The sequence below is a fragment of the Abrus precatorius genome, unplaced genomic scaffold, assembly GCF_003935025.1.
Source record: "Abrus precatorius isolate BTA unplaced genomic scaffold, Abrus_2018 Scaffold2, whole genome shotgun sequence".
NCBI classification, from domain to species: Eukaryota; Viridiplantae; Streptophyta; class Magnoliopsida; order Fabales; family Fabaceae; genus Abrus; species Abrus precatorius.
Genome location: NW_020874362.1, coordinates 17,987,697 through 18,001,118, shown reverse-complemented (window position 1 = coordinate 18,001,118; position 13,422 = coordinate 17,987,697). Strand labels below are relative to the sequence as shown.

Genomic DNA, 13,422 nt, shown 5'->3' with positions numbered 1-13,422 from the left:
AATGAGGTTAACATAATGTAAAATTATTTATGAAAAGAGAAAAATTTAGGGTGTTACACTTTATTTTTATTCAAGTCCTAAAAATATAAATAAAAGTCGAACTTGCTAATATAATTGTGTTAATTCTTTGATTTAACAACTTTTTCTTTCAATTAGAAACCTTAATTTTTTAAAAATTCCTAATTTGAACGAGCATTAATTTAAATGGTTTTATATGATATACAAAATTGTGTAAATTTTCTTTTTATTATAATAACATGAACTATTCAAAATTTAAAGATGAGTTTCGTAATATATATATATATATATATATATATATATATATATATAATATTTCAAATATAAGTTGTATTACATCATAATAAAAATATATTATAAAAATTTAGATTTAAGTTTCTTACATAAAAGAGAAGGTAGCCCTTTAAAGACATTTTAATGTTTTCCTTTCATGTATTGTTAATCTAATTTTATTTTATATAATCAATCTCACGACCATTTCAACAAATACAAAATCGTTGATGTAATAATATGGAACTGAGAAACAGTATACAAATATTTACAACATTTTAATTAAATTCATAATTTTATTTTTTAACAAATTTAATTGTTTATTGTTGTAAATAAGAATAATTTTATCAACAGCGTAATTAAAACAAGTTCTCTCTTACCTGCAAGGGAGATTATTTTTAGCATATTGAATAGCGAGAGAGATAACATTAGGATGGAGAAGGTAAGCGTAAGCCACATGAAAAGGGGTCTCCCACTTCTCAATCGCACAAACACCTTTCTTCAGTTTAAGCAGTTAACTTCCTCTCTCAGCTTCCCAACCCAAAACCCAAAATCCCTTCGACTCCGCAGACCCAAATCCTCACTTTCGGACGGTACCTTTTCGTGTAAGCCTTTACTTTGTCGTTTCTGAATTCAAATCTGGCTTTTGCAGTTAGTTGATGAATGAATGAATGGTGTGATTATTGTTATTATTAAGCTTCGGTTGCTGCCACAGACTCATCTGTTGCGGTGAAGGTAAGAGAGATACCCTTCACTTCTTGTTAGATTCATTCATATTCACAGAATTGTGGGTTTTAACTGTTTAGATTTTGGTCAGAAGAAAGCAGCAGATGTATCTCCTGAGCTGAAAGGGACCTCTATATTTCTCACTGGTAAGAGTTGCTATGCCCACCACTTAACTGCTTTGAATGTTCGTGGCTTAATGTGACTCAGCCCAGTTCTATTTATTTGATCAAAGGTATGAAAAGCTCTCTCAAAATCGGTTTGGGGAAGCTGCTGGCTGATGCATTAAGATATTATTATTTCGACAGGTATGTATTTGTTTATTACTCCCTTCCCTCTTTTCACTTAAAATAAGTTAGTTTTTATTTTAGAAACTTACAGTATTTGCTACGACTTTTTTTTTTTTATCACGATTTCACTTTTGCCGTTAAAATACTGTTAAAAAATCTAACTTAACGAACAATAATTTTTTAAAAATAATTTTTTTGCAGTATGAAAATTAATCTATAAATAAGCATCAATTATTAGAAGCAAATGTGTATTTTTTTAATATAATTTTTTTGTAAAGCTTAACAAATATTTATTCCCCTTTTTAATGTTTATCTTTTCTAAAATATTAAACTTTTTAATTTTTTTTATAATTAATATGATAATAGAGTTTGAGTTTGATTTTAAAAAAGAATAAACTTTAAATGTTGCAATTAATTTCTTAAAAATCAATACATTAATTAATTTTGATAATTTTTTTAATTTGTGTACTTTAGATGAAAAAATTTTATATATAAGACGGGAAGGAGTATTCTTTGGTAAACTAAGGTAGCTTCCAATTTATTAGTTTAAGTTAATAGTTATGTACTGTATACAGTGACAGTGTGGTGGAAGAAGCTATAGGGGGCGCTTCGGCCGCAAAATCCCTTAGAGAGAGTGATGAAAAAGGCTTCTTTGAGTCTGAGGTGATTGTATTTGATTTGTGTTGCATCATTACCTATGTGCTTAATTGCTATAAGTTCTTCCTATTAAAGGGGCGATCCTAGAGCTGTGACCTTAATATAATATGTTCCTTTTTCGAACTGAAATTTCAAGATAAAGAAGCCCATTTCCATCACTTATCTGTTGAATTAGAGTATCAAATATATCTGTTTTACATGTCAAATGCTGCAGACTGAAGTACTGAAGCAATTGTCATCCATGGGAAGACTAGTGGTTTGTGTTGGAAATGGTGCTGTTCGAAGTTCCACTAATCTGTATGGATTTATAATTGCCAGCTATTTGAGCTCACATTTCTTAAATTTGCTAAATAATATGCCAAAATCCATGTTAGCTACAGTATTGTCTTGTTTTGACTTGCCTTAAATTGACATAGGGCACTTCTGAGACATGGGATTTCATTGTGGATAGATGTGCCTCTAGACATTGTGGCTAGGGATGTAATTGAAGAGCAGGGTCAATTTGCTTCTTTTGAAATATCTGCTACAGGATCATACCCAGAGGTTTATTCGTACTATGAAAAGTGTAGTGATATAAGTTTTACAAATTTCTACCATCAATAAATTTAAATCCCTAATTGTAAATGTCTCTGAATAATGATATTAGGTAAAGGATGAAGTAGGTGTTCTATACAATAAATACAGAGATGGATATGCTACAGCTGATGCTATTATTTCAGTTGAAAGTACATAACCTTTCCTGGCTCTCTTATTAACAGTTTTTGCACACAATGGGAGGTAGGGGTGGTTTATAGTGTCTCATGTATTAATGGCTTCTTTCTTTTTACAGAAGTAGCATCTCGGTTGGGTTATGATAACTTAGAAGAAATTACAAGAGAAGACTTGACTTTGGAGGTTATCATTTTTATTCAAGCAAGTTGTAGCTTTAATTGGATGCATGTCATACTAAATGTTTCTTCTTAGGAAAATACTGGATAAGCTTAATTTTTACTATATTGAGTAAGCACTGACATTGAGTTTGGATGCATGTATGGTTCTTGCTTCCTAGTATTGTGACTTAGTTAACTATTATTATTGAACTTCAAAAAGTTTTACTGAATTATTTTCTGGCTCTGTAGAGTTTTTCTTATTATTCTCAACCAATTTCAGGCTCTTAGGGAGATTGAGAAGTTGACCAGAGTAAAGAAGATGATAGAAGAGGCTGCAAAACCATTTTAACCAACCCAGACATGCCCCTTTACCTGCGATCAAATTCGACAGTCTAAAACATTTTGCAAAAACCCGGGCTAGCTTCTCACGTTCACATCTTCACTTTTCTTTGGTTGTCTTTCTTTGAAAGTTCAAAGCATGTTTTTTTTTTTTTTTCCCTATTTCTTTTTTAATTTGGATTATCGTCACTAGAGTGTTATTTCTGGAAAAAAAAGAAAAGAAGAAAAAACAACACACTCCATTCTTTACTTCTTCCAATACAACTTTTTATTCCTACTGTTGTTTTCTTTATGATTAATTGGCTTCTACCCGAGTAACATGAAATGTTTAAAAGACTGGTTAAGGATTTCAATCCTTACCTTCCTCATGTTCGTATTTGTTATTTTAAAAAAATCACAAATAATGAAACGAGTAAATCAACGTCTATGAGGTTTATTATTTGAGTCCTTAAACTAAGAAATAGCAAAGTCAGTCTAGAATGTCTAGATGTGAAAAAATTGGGTATAAAGTTTAGACATATTTTTTTAGGTAGAACTGTAGATTAAAAATGAATAATGAAAATAGTTCAATGCTTTCTCCTCAAAGGACTTGTGTTTTGCTTGTAAATTCTGCTACCACTTTATTCTTATGTAACAATTAAGTATATAAGAACTCTGTCCTTAATTTAAGTTTAGTTGTAGCTTGAATAATATAATCTATTCGTGAAATAATTAATAACTTAGATACTTAAAACAAAAGTGAATTTATATTTGAGAAATTACTAAGTTGAGAAAATTAAAAATAACTTTTTCTAATTAATGTTTAATAACATTCCATCCACTACGTTTCACGGAGTTTGACTAGCCTCATGCGAACATTTGCGCTGTTCATTTGTACCTCAGAGAGACGGTGGAAAGTTTTGATCTCAATTGAAAAGAATTTTGGGAGAATTACACCATAAAAGTTAGCTAAATTTTAAAATTTCATATATAAAGTCTTTTAGAAGCAATTAGTATAATTTCTAGTAGATTCTAAATTCTCTTTAAAGAAACTTAAGGATTACTGAGATATCTTAGTTTTGGCTAGTCATTGATGATTGGTAGAATTTTAAGAATGCATCTTGAAATAAAAAACTCTCTTCATCTCTTTTTCACATCTTGAAATAAAAAACTCTCTTCATCTCTTTTTCACAAGAGACTTTTTTAGTTTGTATTTATTCTTTAAATGACTATGGATTAGTTTATTATTGCTTTAGTTTCTTATTACATTATGTCTAATTAAATTCATAGTTAAGAATATGGTGGACCCATTGCATGACTCTATGTAATCCTTGTAATTGATAATAATTTTAGTTTCCTTCTTAATTGATATTTATTATATTATGCTACATTTGTATGTTTGTAATTGATAATTCTTAAACATATCATAATTAATTTTTCTGTAGGTGAGCATACCGCATATAATTAATGAATCTATACAGTAAAACAAGACAAAAAATTAAGTGAACTAAACTTAGTTCTTCTCTTTCAACTGTTATTCAATTAACAACTTGTAAGCTCTTCATGTTTTTCCTTTCTTTTCCCTTGCATGACTATTGAGAGTAATAGCTTAAGGAAAAGATTGTTAGCATTGCATGACTATGAGGTGTTAATAGCTTTCATACGAGTAGTTGACAATTATAAGAAATCAGAATTAAAAATAATCTAAAAGTGAACATGGAGAAGTATAAAGGTAAAACCATATACTCTAGAATACATATTGATTAATTTATTTTCATAAGTTGTATTGTTTTAATTTTTTTATTCTTGTTTTATTTAATTTTGCATTCTTTGAGTTCAAATAATTGAATTAAGATATTATTGGTACTTGAAAACAATCTTTGTAGGATAATATTTTAGAAACTTGTTTTAAAACTCCTTTATTACATTTTGACAAATACACTTATCCAAGTATTTTATGTACTTAAAATATTTATCTTTTCGACAGATACACTTGTCCACAAACACTATGTACTTAGAATATTTATCAATGATAAACTTAGTTTAAAATGCTTGGAATTTTTAATCTTTCTAAAGATTTGTTATCATCAAAACACTTCATATTTAAGAATTTACTTCAAAAGTGACTTCAATTTTCCTAATTTCTTTTTATTCTTTTTGTCATGACATATAAGATAGTGATTAATCTTATGTTTAAAACAAATTAAAAAACTGTGAAGAAAAAAAAAACTCTTAATGGTGATTGAAAATTTCATGACTTATAATTTTATTTCTTATAATTTTTTATTCAATTTATACATCACTTCAGTTAACGTAAGAATAAAGATAAATAAAATTACTTGGCATAAAGGCCAGCTAAAAAAAAGGATTAATAGAGTAGCAGTTAGTGACTCTTAGAGGGTGCTATTTCCAAATAGCTCCTTTATTCACCTACTCCTTCTTAAATTCGACCATCATGGGCTATGGTTAAGAATTAGAGAAGGGACCAGATCTGTTCCTCATAATAAAACTTTTAAATTTTTGGCTCCCTTGACCCATAGTGATTTTTCCAATCAAGTTAAAAACTCTTGAATTGCCTCTAGAACCTGGACTGAGAATATATCTTTCTTCCCAAAAAATATCGCTGATTGAAACCTAAAGGTGTTTGGTAACATTTTTAATAGGAAAAAGAGAATATTAAATAGAATAAGGTGTATCTCTTGTAAATTAGCAGTTCGTGATAATCCTTTTCTTTTAAATCTTATGAATTCCCTATAGAGGAAATACAAGAAAATTCTAAATCATGAAGAAATTTATTGGTTTCACCAATATAAGTCTAACTGGCTCAAATTAGGAGATAGGAATACTAGTTTTTTTTTTCATAAATTTGTTTTAATTCGTAGACAAAAAAACTTGATAGAGGCTCTTAGGAATGACAGGAATAATTGGGTTTATGACCCCATTAAGCTTAAAGCCTAGGTTGTTGACCACTTTAAAACTCTTTATTTTGATAATGAGCCTAGGGATCCCCTCTTCACACTAATTCTTCTTTTCCCAATCTTAGGAGTGATGAATTAGTTCTTTTAAATTCTGATATTTCTTTTGTACAAGTTAAAGCTTCTTTATTTAGTATAAGAAACTTTAAAGTCCCAGGTCCAAACGAGATTCATACTTTATTTTTTAAAAACCAATGGGAGTTTATAGGTTCTTTTTTTTTTTTACGTTTATCTCTGATATTTTCAAAAGCCCCTCCAATATTGCTGTTGTTAACGACACATCTATTACCCTTATTCCCAAAAGGATAACCCTAAATATGTAAATAATTTTAGACCCATTTCTTTGTGTAATGTAAGTTACAAAATTATAACTAAGTTAATAGCTAAGAGAATGAGTGCAGTTATGCCTTCTTTAATCTCAACCAATCAGACTAGTTTTATAAAAGGTAGGTAAGGGACTAACAACATTTTAGTGATTTAGGAAATAGTTCATTCTTTTAGTAGATTGAATAAAAGAAAAGGTTACGTGATTGTCAAGTTGGATCTAGAGAAGGCTTATGATAAGCTTAGGCGGAGCTTCATAAAAGACACTACAAAAAATTGGCCTTAATAGTGAGTTGTTTGAACTTATTTATTAGTGCATATCATCTACCTCTATGACCATTAACTGGAATAATAGCAGAACTGAGGAATTTAAACCTTCTAGAGCGATTAGGTCACTTAATCCAGGATCATGTTATTGCTAGTAGTTAGACACTTTTCTCTTTTAGTAATTAGGGCCCTAGGGTGTTTCATCTATTTTTTGCTGATGACATAATTTTAGTTGCTAAAGTTGATAGATCTAATGCTAAAATAATTAGAAATACTCTTAATAATTTCTCTGATGTTTCTGGATTAACGGTCAATTAGGGTAAATCCTCTATTTTCTTTTCTAAAAATAGTGACCCTGTTCTAGCATAGGAAATTTGCTCTTGCTTAGGTTTTAATCAGGCCTATTATTTTGAAAAATATTTGGGCATTCCCATAGCTATCTTAATCTAGCTAGACATAATTTATTGGATAAGGTCATGAAAAAGCTTTTTCAATAGAAACTAAAGTCCTTATCTATGGCTAGAAGAGTCCTTTTATCCCAGTCATGTATCAGGAGTATACCTACCTAGGTGGAGACTCTTTACCTCTTCTAATGAGTTATAGGCTCAGGTGTTAAGTAGAAAGTATACTTTTGCCATTGGTAAATCCTCTTTTTCTAAATCTAACCAAAATCAATCTTATGTGTGGAAAGGATTGTTGTTTGTTTGGAACTTTTTCTATAATGGGATAGGTTAAATCCTAAGGGATGGTCAAACTATTAGGTTTTGGGAGGATTATTGGGTCCAAAATCTATCCACTTATGCTCTTCAACCTATCTTGAAGTATCATTAGAATGCACTTGCTGTTTTATATGTCTCCCAAAATAATTAGAATTGGTCTAGAATTTGGTCTTTGTTGTCTGCTAATATTTGTGACATCATCTCCCAAAATTCCCTAGCTATAAGGTCTAAGGTTCCGGATCTTTTCTTCTGGAAATATTTCAGTAATGACATTTTTATCGTCAAGTCAGCTTATAATCTAATTTCAAATATTGAGGACAGTGGGGAGATCAATAATAACGTGTTTAAAGTAATTTGGAAATAGGGATGTCCTCTTAAAATCTCTATTTTTCTTTGGAAGGTTGCTCATGGTAAATTGTTAGCCAATGTGAAAAGATGTAAAAGAGGAATGGCCAACTCCTCATAATGCTTTAGGTATAGTGAGGACGCAAAATCTATCATACATATTCTTAGGGATTGCTGGTTTGCCCAAAAGATTTAGAATTCTTTTATTCTTTCTGACAACTGGGTTCCTTTCTTTAGTCAAGGTTTGCATAGTTGGCTCGAATATAATTTAGATACTCAGAATTTTAAAAAATATCCTCACTGGAATGTGTTGTTTGGGATAACATTATGGAATTTGTAGAGAAATAGGAACCAGGCTATTTTTTAAAACTTGCACAGTAATGTTGAAACTTTGTTACAGGATATTTTACATGAGTTTGATTTCTTTCTTTTTTGTGGCAAGATTAATCAGGATGCTGGTGTGATGGATTCCCAAAGTCAGATAAAATGGCAAGCTCCTATCCAGTCGCATCTAAAGCTCAATGTGGATGAAGTTACCTCACCAATTTCTGGTCATGCTGGCTACGAAGGGCTTATTTGGGATAATAAAGGAAGATTTTTAGCTGGGTTTTATAGGCCCTGGACAGACGAATATGCAAAAAAAACTGAATTGTGTGAACCGAAAACTTAACATTGCTATTACAAGAATTGCAAATGCTTATAAACATACCCGTCTAGCCCTTGAGTTCTGGGGAGTTTATTGGGGGCTTAAGATGGTTGTGCAAGAAAATATTCAGCTGATTTGGATTGAAAGTAATTCTATAGAGACCGTCTCCCTGCTTATCAACTTTCCTACTTGTAAACATCCTTTGTTTTCTATAATTAGTGAGATTAGGAGTTTGATAAAATGTATTCGATTTATTAGGTTTAACCATGTTTTGAGAGAGGTTAATCGTTGTACTGATTGGCTTGCCAAGGTTGAGGCTAATGGGAGGATGCCTTTTTGTTTTTTTGATACAGCCCCTTTAAAATTACTTCTTTTGCTATCTTTGGATGCTATTGGTTCTTGGTATCCTAGAAGTGTTACCTAGGTTCTTGTTGTTGTTTGGACTCTAAGTCCTATTTATTAGCAAGAATAAATAAATAGATAAATAAATAAAATTATATAGTAAAAAAAATAAAAATAAAAAAATATAAAAAATAGAATAAAACTTGTGATACTTAAAGACTAAAAAAATTTGCGATACCTCTAAATTTGAAGGAGTATCCTACCCTCCGTAAGTAAATCAATGAACATATTTTATTATTTAAGACTCCTTTAATTTTAATGGCAAAAAGTACACTTGAACAAAAAAATTATTAAGAATTTTATTTTATTTTAATATCAATCATTCATAATTATTTTTGTTCAACATTTTTCATGATAATAGTAAATTTATATTCGAATGGATAAAAGGGTAAGTTAATAATTTAATGAGATATTTTCTTATGTCAAATTAATTATTAGATAAATGAAAATTTTAATTACTTTTGATTTTTAGTAAATATTTAAAATATATACATGAGTTTTCTGTCAATTTAACTTTTAACAACATTTATAAATTATAAAATAAAATATTAAAAGCATGATAACATTTAAAATTTGAATCGAATAATTAAAAAGTATTAAAATTTGAATATTAAAAATTATTAACATATGGTAAAATGTATTTATTTTTATAAAAATCAATAATATTATATTGTAAATAGTTATGTTATAATTATTAGTACTCTTACGCTTTATCTTAAAATATATCTTTATATATAATTTATTTTGTCATTATAAATGTATTTTATCTTATGTTTTATTAGAATGTTATGATAATATCTTTGCTATTCAATTTTAAAAGTATAATTTAATATATTTTTTTTAATTTTATTAACCGTGCAGCACAACAAGTTTAATCTAATATTAAATGTTTGTTAAAAAATAAAATAAAAGAATGTCATAAAATCATTTAGTAAATATAAAACCTATAACCCTGTTAAAATTAACTTAGCTTAAATAGCATTTAATCCCTATAAATATAATTTATTTATTTTTTGGTTTTATCTCCTATGAAAATTTTATTTTATAAAGTCTCTCATGCTATATAAAACAAATATATGATTTTAGTTGTTAACAAGAAACTAAAATGTTATTTAAGCCAACTAATTTTCACCCATTTCTAATGTGATTTTAATAAACTTAGGTCACTAAATTTTTTTAGATCAAATAAAAGGATATTATTATCTTCTCAAACTCGAAGATCCTGTAGTAATCACCTAAAGTATAGTTTATAAAAAGAAAAAAGGAGATGTGAGAGAATGAACGGTACGGTAAAAGGTGGTTGGTGATTAAAGAAATAAAGTACATAACTCTTCCTCTAATAGCATAACACAAACATATAATAAAATTGAAAATAGTAAGAATCCAAACTAATTCCTCATAATTTGAATATAATTCCAAACCCAGCTTCCTTGATTGAACTATTTGTTACTCTTGACGAGTGGATCAGCTTTAACAGGAAAATTATTGATCTCATCCCTCCAAGGACTTCTGATAGATGCTGGTTCAATGGTGTTCAACGCAAGCCAAACGGCAGTGTTACACTTGAATCCAGATCCAAATGCCATTTGCCATACCCTATCACCCTTTTTGATTCTTCCTTTGGCCTCACAATAAGCCAACTCATACCACACAGAGCTTGATGATGTGTTCCCAAAACGGTAAAGTGTCATTCTAGAAGGCTCCATATGCCAATCATCAAGCTCAAGACTCTTTTGCATCCTATCTAAAACAGCTCTACCTCCTGTGTGGATGCAGAAGTGTTTGAAAGCAAGCTTGAAATTTGGCATGTAGGCTTCAATCTTGGTCTTTAACACCTTTCTCTCCACTACATTTGCCAAGAACTTGAGCTTTTCAGAAATGGGTAGGACTACTGGGCCTAGTGATGTTATGTGTACCTTTAGTGCATCCCTTGCAACGTTCATGAGCTCTTTTGAGAGTGAAACACCAACCTTTTGGTCTTCATCCTCTTCTTGAAACACACATTTGTAGCTGTTATCATCAGCACCCACGTGAGTTCGCAGCGTGTGGATCAGCTCATACTTTGAACGGTACCGGTCAGAAGGATGACTTGAGAGCAATGCTGCAGAACCACCCATTCTAAACAGGCAATTAACAAGAAGCATCGAAGGGTTGTTGCCCCAGTACATGCTTGAGATTTCGTTTTCTGTGCTCAGCACCAAAGCATACGAGTTTGGGTGTGCCTGTTGCATGTAATCATATATTAGAAAAATTATATTTATATTATTAATTAGTTGTATTTTTTGTATAATATAAATAGCCAAAATATTTCTTGAACATTTTAAGATTGTTCTTCTTTTATATTCGAGGTGTATTTTTAAGATCCATATATACGGAAATGAGAAATAATAAGTGAGAAAAGACAAAAAAAAAGGTGAAATTTATAAGATTGTTAATAAAATAAGAAAATAGATAAAAATAAATTAGTAGTTTTACATCGTAACCCTCTTCTATCAATATAATGTAGGTGTGTTTGAAACAAAATTATAAACATATATGCCTTTTGATAGCCCACGGAATGAAGCAAGTACAACAAGACAGCTGATTCAACGAAGGCTGATTGATGAAAATAATATATTTTTAAGAATAAAATTTGAAAAATAGTATCATAGAGAACATATTAAAATGAGATAGTTTTAATAATTTTTGGCTGTCAAAAATTTATTAAAATTACTTCATTTTAATAATAAGTTTTAAAATAATTTATTTTAATAATTCATTTTAAAGAGTAGTACGAGTCTTCACAAAATCTGGCCTGGGCTCAAAAGTGTGGAAAATCACGTAAGGAAAAGTAGAAAAGAAAAGGGGTAAAAAAGGAACGTAAAAGTAAGGTAGCAGCAGAGAGAGAAGGTATTGTTTCGCGGTGTAATTTCTTTTATTTCATTTTCAGTACACATCGGTTTTTGTTTCATTATTAACTACTTAGTTCGTGATAATTGATACCAGTTTTGTATGACTTTGGGAGATAGGAAACAAGACTAATAATACACCTATTCAGCCAAATTTATGCATGGAAAATTAATCTTGTAATTTTTTTAGTTAGTGTTTTCTTCTTGTAAATTCAGCCTACTTGTTTATTTATTTATGCATGGATAGGAGTTTTCTTTTTATGCACGGAAAGTACCATAAATATAATCTGTTTTTTAATGCAGAAGTGCCCGCTGGATATATAATATATGTGAAGAATAATGGGAGAAATATGTGAAGGCAACAAATGAAGAAAGTAAAATAGATATGGAGTATTGAAAGATAAGAGAAAACCTGAAGGAGGTTTTTGGCAAAGTCAACAGCAAGAACCCCAGCACTGCACCCCATACCACTAAGATTATAGGCCAATATGTTCCCTCTAAGCTTGTAGCGGTTCACAATGGTGTCAGATAGAGATGGTGTGGGATTGAACAAGCAACAATTTACGACAAGAATCCCTATGTCCTTAGCTTCAATACCTGTTTTCTCAAGGAGCTCATCCACAGCCCCAAAAAGCACTGTGTCTGTTTCCTTCCTTGCCTCATCCAATGTGAGTCTTGGTGGGATCTCCAATAGTCCCTCTGGGACATATGTCAATGGTCCCAAACCAGACCTGTCTATAATTTTTGTCACCAATTTGAAGTTCTCTTCTGATAAAAACCCAACATGCTTGGCTCTGTCTAATAACATTTCCTTGGTGCAAAGACAAGAAACGCTTGGTTTGAAGCATGCAAAGTCTACCAAGTAAACTTTGTTGGGTCTACTCATTAGGAAGTAATACACCAGGGATGCACCTAAGCATAAAGCTATTATAATTGAAGGACGAGGCCTGAACTCAGGAACATAAACACAAGCTGCAGTAACAACTAAAAGGGACATGAACAAAATGTTCATTATATTAGGGATCCAATTGAAATGCTTCGCCATTGTCAAGGGGGAACTGAAGGAGTAGGATACTAAAACCCTCAATGCAAAAGGCTGTTATTGAGTGAGATATCGTATAGTTGACCTTATAGAGGATAAGAAGGGAGCGATACTTGAGCATATATAGAGATTCAATACTTGGGGGATTGGGCAAGTGTAATTTTAGGCATTGTTCATGTTGGCAAAGAAAATTAAGAAGGTGGAGTGTGGGAGTTAGAAGTCATAACTATTAGTAATTGTTTTTGTCAGGAGTTAGCTATTTAGTTTTAGTTTTCACCCGGTCTCTCGACCTTTACAAAAATATAATAACAATTGATTTGAATTAAAGAAGGAAAAAGATACCTGAACTAAACAAGTTAAAGTCAAACTTACATTATCTTTATCACTGCAACTGAGAAAGTTGCTCTCACTTCAAATCAAATCCACCTACATCTAAATATATCTATCTAGGTTTTCTTTTTTGTTGATATGTAAGAGTTGCTTGTATAATTAACTTTTTTTCTTTAATACAATTTCCTCTATCTCCTTTATATTATCAACTTTAATTCTATGACAAGTAACGTAATAATTGCTTATCTGTATACAATCTGTATCCGAGTTGTTCTTAGAGCCTGCTAGGAAGGAGACAAGAGACACAGTAAAAAGAAAAGAAGAAAAAATTGACTAAAC

The 13,422-nt window shown here is 30.4% G+C and overlaps 2 protein-coding genes across 5 annotated transcripts; one reads left to right on the top strand and one right to left on the bottom strand.

Annotated features, from left to right (window-relative positions):
• The first annotated feature begins 685 nt into the window (after positions 1-685).
• On the top strand, positions 686-3,220 carry LOC113858064 (probable inactive shikimate kinase like 1, chloroplastic). 4 transcript variants are annotated; one of them, XM_027490496.1, is made up of 10 exons: positions 686-893; positions 986-1,023; positions 1,106-1,160; positions 1,247-1,319; positions 1,883-1,964; positions 2,173-2,255; positions 2,375-2,501; positions 2,605-2,683; positions 2,788-2,852; positions 3,108-3,220. In XM_027490496.1, the coding sequence occupies exons 1-10, from the start codon at positions 722-724 to the stop codon at positions 3,174-3,176; spliced, it is 843 nt and encodes a 280-aa protein (XP_027346297.1). In that variant the 5' UTR covers positions 686-721; the 3' UTR covers positions 3,177-3,220. The 4 variants fall into 4 exon arrangements, with proteins under 4 accessions (XP_027346297.1, XP_027346296.1, XP_027346299.1 ...); XM_027490495.1 differs by having other exon boundaries at positions 690-893; positions 1,109-1,160; positions 1,877-1,964; XM_027490498.1 differs by having other exon boundaries at positions 703-893; positions 1,109-1,160; positions 1,877-1,964; positions 2,611-2,683.
• Positions 3,221-10,262: 7,042 nt separating this feature from the next.
• Positions 10,263-12,756, bottom strand: LOC113859551 (3-ketoacyl-CoA synthase 20-like). The gene is made up of 2 exons (XM_027492294.1): positions 12,124-12,756; positions 10,263-11,045 (listed from the first exon to the last, which is right to left on the bottom strand). Exons 1-2 carry the CDS (start codon positions 12,754-12,756, stop codon positions 10,263-10,265), a joined length of 1,416 nt encoding a protein of 471 aa, XP_027348095.1.
• Positions 12,757-13,422: the final 666 nt, after the last annotated feature.